A 6,141-nucleotide genomic window follows, 5' to 3' on the forward strand; every position below is an offset into this window, starting at 1 on the left:
ACAGAATCTGAACTCCTCTCCCAAGTACTGTAAGAATAAAGTTATTGAGCTTTACTGCTTTAACTGTGATTAGAAAGTATATTAACAGACAGGTGCACTGTACAATAGAACAGAAAAACAGGCTGCAGTCCAACACAACAATAGGGCCAATACGATAGGGATTGCAAGGACGTAAACAAGTCGTACAAGATGCAGCACTCTAACATTCATACTATTGGGGTTGCATCTCTTCATGTGTGTGTATATTTATCTATTTTTGCTTTCCTGTTACAGACTGATATAATGCAATAATCAGTAGCTCCTTCTGTAGTATGGGGTGTATGTTTTGAAGTGTTAATGTTTTGCTATTTAGCACTAATGTGAATTTGACTGGCCTTGGCTAGTCTGGCTAAAATTGATGCCACAAACTAAAAATGTATTTCCTCTGTCATCTCTTCCTGTCTCAGTTTCTCTGCCTCTAATTGGTACTACCTGCTCCTGTTGACACCAGGGGAGAGCCGCTGTTATGACAATCCAAGGGATTAGACACCTTCTACATCATCAGCTTTGTCTCGGGGGATCAGAGTATCTACTTAAACACACAGCAGGTTCCCAGGCAATCGCATCATCAAGCCAACACATGCAAAGACACAGACACAGACACAGACACGCACACAGGCACGCATGCACGCACATTTCTACACTGCTTCCCACTAAGATTGCTTAAGGAAAAAAAAACAAGATTTAATTCCCCTGAGAACAGCCAGACAAGGCCATAGATTGTTTTTTGATTGGACCCTATCTTGTGCCAGCCCTGATAGCGGTGCTACTAAACATGTTGTGTTCGGAGAAAAACAGGGACTCTGATGAAAAAGTGCTCAGTGCTTCTTCATCACACAGAGCAACTGAACCGCTTAGAAAACATGTGTATAGGTATGTACAATAGGAAAACATTGTAATGTGGAAAGTGACTGATAATAACCAGCTAATTCTCTGTTTTGGCAGCACCATTAACCAACAAGCTGAGCCACATGGAGAGCGTGAGCGGGGAAAATAGGCCCCTTGTGGCCAAGTCACGCACACCCCCAAATACTGGTGTGGCATCTGCTCGCCAGCTGTGCCACAAAAACAGAGAGGTGATGGGAGGCCTTTTTCTGATGAATCGACAGCTCAAGTGTAAGAGGTGGCAATCGCTTACCTCTCCCGACAGCATGGACCACAGAAGGACCAAATCCACGAATCTGGAAACCCAACCCATCTGCCGAGTCAGGGATCTTAACCGTCCTGGGGACAAGAGGAGGGAAAAGGATACAAGATGACTTTAACAATATCTCTTTGATCGTACCTTTTAATCATTTCTATATGCACACATCAATGCGTGTGCATATGCAGATCTGACGTACTCTCTTGGCTTGGTGCTAACCAGCACCCTGAGGGGTCCCTTGCTGTTAAAACACTGCCTAAGGAGAACTTCCACTTCAGGGAAAGGCCTGAGGAACACCAGGTCACCATTTATGGCAAACAACTTCTTCCCCACCTCCAGGCCAGCCATCTTAGAGAAGAGAAAAGAATAGATGATAGAAGTATTGAGTCAAGCATCAGGTCTTGATGTCATACAGAATCACAATGAAATGTTTTTAGCTTCAAGTTAACTTTTTTGGTATACAAACACCAATATTCCCAAAGGATTTCTAAGTGTATCAACAACAAAGAAAAGCGTACACAGTCCCAGTCATAGGAGACATTACAGGATAACTTTTATCTATTAGCTTACAGCTGGAACCTGTTGTGGATTTCATTGTCCCAGACTGAATATTTAAAAGCAAACACACACAATGACAGTCTCTATGCAATCCAGACCTTTAGGGCGCATTCAGTGCTACTTCAGGGCTGGAGGGAATTATGGGTCATGCGCTCAGATTGATCATATTTGCCGTCAACCTCCTCGGTCCCATTTCCATCTAGCAGATCAAAGCTAAGCACCAAAGGAGACCTCAAAAATATGGCGCCCTTTAATGCGCTCTATTTCTGCATGAAAATGTGTCTAACGTTAGCATCCGTGTCTATCGTCATAAAGCAGGTTAGAGGTTTAGATTTTCTATGACTGATGATCTAACCACATTATAACAACAAAAGGCTTCTGCTGACTGCCGCTCAGCTGCTATAAAGGCATCACAGCTTTGCAGAATAACTTCTGGAAAATAAAATCAAATGCAGCAGAATGGTGTTAAATAACAAAGGGGAAACACTGAGCCACAGTTTGAACACAACATAAAGCCAAAAACACCCTTAGATATCGGGCCCTACTTTGTTACAATATAGGATTACCGTACGTGGATTTATTCTCTTATGTATAATAGGTAAATCCACTCAGTGAGGATCCAGCTTCAGCAGAATTAATAACAACATGATTTTGGAAATCAATTAATTCAATAAACATGTATATACTGTGTGTGCGTGTGTGTGTGTGTGTGTGTGTGTGTGTGTGTGTGTGTGTGTGTGTGTGTGTGTGTGTGTGTGTGTGTGTGTGTGTGTGTGTGTGCATTCTCACCTCAGCTGGGGAGCCCTTCTCTACAGATTTGATGATAGGGACTCTGTTTCTCTCTTCCAGGGTAAAGCCGTAGTCTCCATCACTGGGCCTTATCTGGAAGAAAACGACACATCTCCCCTTCAGCAAAATTCCAAGCCATCAGACCGAGACATTTTCACAGAGCACAAAAAACACAAACACACACCAGAAGCAGATACTGCTACAGACTGATAGCAGCCATGGTAGTATTTGCTCACTTCTCGGAAAAGAATGCTTACTGAGATATAAAATGGACTTTTCCAGTGTTATGACTTTTTCTTCTCACAGCTGTGTGCTTCCTAATGATTCACTGTGCTGTTGGTTTGCTTTGAGTTGTGGGTACGTTATAGCAAAGTCATAGTATATTAGACAGACTGGGAGCTGATCAATCAGTAAACTACCAAAGGGTATTGTGAGTGAGGGCTTACCAGGAGAGACTTGGAGATGACGTTCTCAACTATTTTCAAGTCGTGCTTCATAGGTTTGTGTTTGGTGTTGGAGCCCTCCATCTCCTCATCAGCAAAGAAACGAAACAGCAATGGCTCGTCCTTGAATTCACTCTTTTCCAACACTGAAGGTGGTAACAACAAAGTCATGAATGAATTAAAAATCAATTTAAACAGCATGAAAATCATGAGAAATGAGTTTTGTGATTCATCACAGCGAGCGTCAGGTTTGCAGTAATTTTTGTCTTATCTTTCTCATGGGGATGGTTCTCATGGGGTTTGAGAGTTTAGAGGTTTTGAACCTCATAAATATTATGTAACTTTGACAAAATATTATTGCAACAAATTTTACGGAAATTAATGAAAACCAATGGCTACATTAAATTGTATATTACAGAAACATGGTCTGCAAATTGGTCAGTCATGTGTAGTATCTGTGATCTGTGGTAAATGGGCTACAACATGCAAAAACACTATTATTGTCTCATAAGACAACTGTAAGAAATTGCCTATTGATGGTTTATTTAAAACTTGACTCTTTCGGGCATTTATTCTTTTTTGGACACAGGAAATATTACACTTCATTAGTGACATCAGTGTCTAGTGCTGTGCATAATTAGAATACTGTATATGGAAATGATCAATCAAGCACTTTTTACGAAGTTAAGAGGTTTGAACATTATTAGTCCGATGCCAAAGGGAGCAAGCCCAAACACTTAAACACCAGGAAAGAAAGGGAGACCCTACCTTCGTGGCAAGATATCACTTTTGAATGAACCCAGTCTCCATGGCAACATAACGCCTTACCATGACTTCATTTGGAAATGAAAAATAACCCTGAGGGGGAAAACAAAGTTTCCCTCTAACATTCCCTCACTTCATTTGCCTCAAGATCAGATACAGTGCCAATAGGTTTAACAGCTACATCGTCAGGCCAAATAACTTAATGGCACGCATGGTAAAATGACCCTGAAAGCTGTGGAAGTGAAAGAAAGTTTGATGGCTGGGACATCTATTATGTTCCATAGATGTGCTGGTAATTTGTAGTGTGAGGCTTGAACTGTGGGTAGTTCGGAGCAGTTACATCATGGGGGTACAAGGAGACACGCTGTGACTCATAATGTAGTGTGTATGATGTGGACTTTGGCACGAGGGAAGCACGGAGTTAAAAACAAGTCTGGCTCACATAAACAAATTGTAACCATGGCTACTGACCATTTTGCACTTAAACTGACAAACATCCATGCGTTATCTGCCAAGTTCTCACAGCTAAAGCAAACCATGCATGTACCCTGCACTAGGTTACTTAAGTCAGATGCACACAAATATGCGTGAAGTTAATGATAGTGTGCATGCATACAGCCATCGCCCAAACCACACGCACGCACGCACGCACACACACACACATACACAGACACACAAATTCATTTACTGGATTGGAAAAAAGTTCTATTCCTATTGACACGCTAAGGGGATTATAAGTAGAAACGGACAGAGAACATGGTTGTGTTCTAAAACAGAATGCTAAATGCCAGGCGCCCTCTGTGCGGTTTATCCAAAGTATTCAAATCTCATTTAGCCAATGATGGAGAGGATTCCAGGGTTTGTGAACAGCAGGATCTAATTTTATTTTTTTTTGGTCTGTTGAAATCCAGTGAAAAGTGCTGTACCGTGATGCATGAAGCCATTGTCGCACAGCTCCACCCCCAAGATCAATGCTTCCTCCCTGGTTCTGCAGTCCCCCTGCACCAGAAGACACAAGAAAGAGATGCAATGGAGAAAGGAGACAGGTTTAAGCATAAAGAGTTAATAGAGTAAATGAGTCAAGGAAAAAAAAAAAGAAAGAGAGACAGGACAAAGTACATTTTACATTGCCCCTTCTTTGTTCCTGCATCCTAAAGCCCAGCAGATCCAGTCCACGCTATATCTGAACATAGCCAAAATCATATTTAGACAGCATAGCGTGACAGCTCTTGCAGTCCCACTGAAGGAGTGAGAGCTATTCCACTGGACTGAGTCAATCCCTGTCATATGAGCTACTAAACACACACACACAACACACGGACTCATATGCACACACAAACATGTGATGTCTGCCATTGATTCTGTGGTGGTAGCCATATACATATAATTTCTTTGTTGTCATCCTGGACAAGACTATCAATCTGTTAACCTCAAAGCTTCCTGACAAAGTCAATAAAGCTCAGCTGTCGATTCAATTCTGCTTTTCTTTCTTCATTTCCTTTCAGCTCCGCTGAGAGCCTTAAGTCTGTTGCACATTTGACATGAGCCGCAAAACTACATATACAAGAATGGAATTGATGTCTTTCAAGCTAAGCATCGCTCATGCAAAACTTTTCACACAAATACAACAAAGCATATGTTGTAACCTTTGGAGTTACAACATTTTCATTCATTTATTTGGACATTTTGTTTGACTTTATGATCATATCATTATCATACTTCCAACGAAAGTTGATATTACGATAATACTGTTCATCCATTACTGTGGATGAAGCTAAATTAGGGTTTACCTGTGCAATAAGCCAGTCTATGAGCTTGTTGGCCATCACCACCGATTTGTAGGTCCGCAAATGGTAGTCCTTATCCCTGGATGGGCAGAAAAGCAGAACACTTCATGAGAAGGATTAGGAAAACAAAATTCTACCTTCAAACTTGGAGTGCGCCATTGTTACTATTCAACTCTGTGATTCACTTCAACTGTAATAAACCCAGATGGTGAACATGTAAAGTAGTAATTCCTGGGTCTATTGAACTACAAATAGTGACGGAGCCTAAAAGAGGGCTAATCATTTCCACTGTCAGCAAGGCCTGGTCATTTTTCAAGCACTGGCAGTTGCGTCATAAATCTAAGTACGTTTCTGACAGTTGGTGACAGCAAAACAGCATTCCTCCAGGCATGGCTGGTAACGGCCCCTGCAGTGTTTGGCCGTGGGGTGCCCCATGTTAGTCTGGTGTTGCTGTTCTCAGTGTTACCACACTGCCACACAGACAGACCCTGAGAATGCCGTCTGAAATGGAGCTGTGACTTTTCCCATGAACGCAGGGGCCTCCCCAGGGACACGCAGGGGTCGAGCTGCGGGCCGGGAAAGTCCAGAACCACCGTGACTTCCACCACTCCACCAC

At 42.2% G+C, this 6,141-nt stretch overlaps 1 protein-coding gene across 4 annotated transcripts in view; it reads right to left on the bottom strand.

The window, feature by feature from the left end:
• Positions 1-6,141, bottom strand: part of prex2 (phosphatidylinositol-3,4,5-trisphosphate-dependent Rac exchange factor 2) — a 96,625-nt gene that overhangs the window by 49,622 nt on the left and 40,862 nt on the right. For all 4 annotated transcript variants that reach the window (XM_039789665.1, XM_039789663.1, XM_039789664.1 and 1 more), the window contains 6 exons: positions 5,529-5,604; positions 4,665-4,737; positions 2,977-3,119; positions 2,531-2,623; positions 1,383-1,531; positions 1,178-1,263 (listed from right to left, as the gene is read on the bottom strand). In XM_039789665.1, coding sequence (XP_039645599.1) covers positions 1,178-1,263; positions 1,383-1,531; positions 2,531-2,623; positions 2,977-3,119; positions 4,665-4,737; positions 5,529-5,604 — 620 coding nt within the window. The remainder of the gene's footprint in view (positions 1-1,177; positions 1,264-1,382; positions 1,532-2,530; positions 2,624-2,976; positions 3,120-4,664; positions 4,738-5,528; positions 5,605-6,141) is intronic.

The sequence above is a fragment of the Perca fluviatilis genome, chromosome 22 (assembly GCF_010015445.1).
Source record: "Perca fluviatilis chromosome 22, GENO_Pfluv_1.0, whole genome shotgun sequence".
Classification (NCBI taxonomy): domain Eukaryota; kingdom Metazoa; phylum Chordata; class Actinopteri; order Perciformes; family Percidae; genus Perca; species Perca fluviatilis.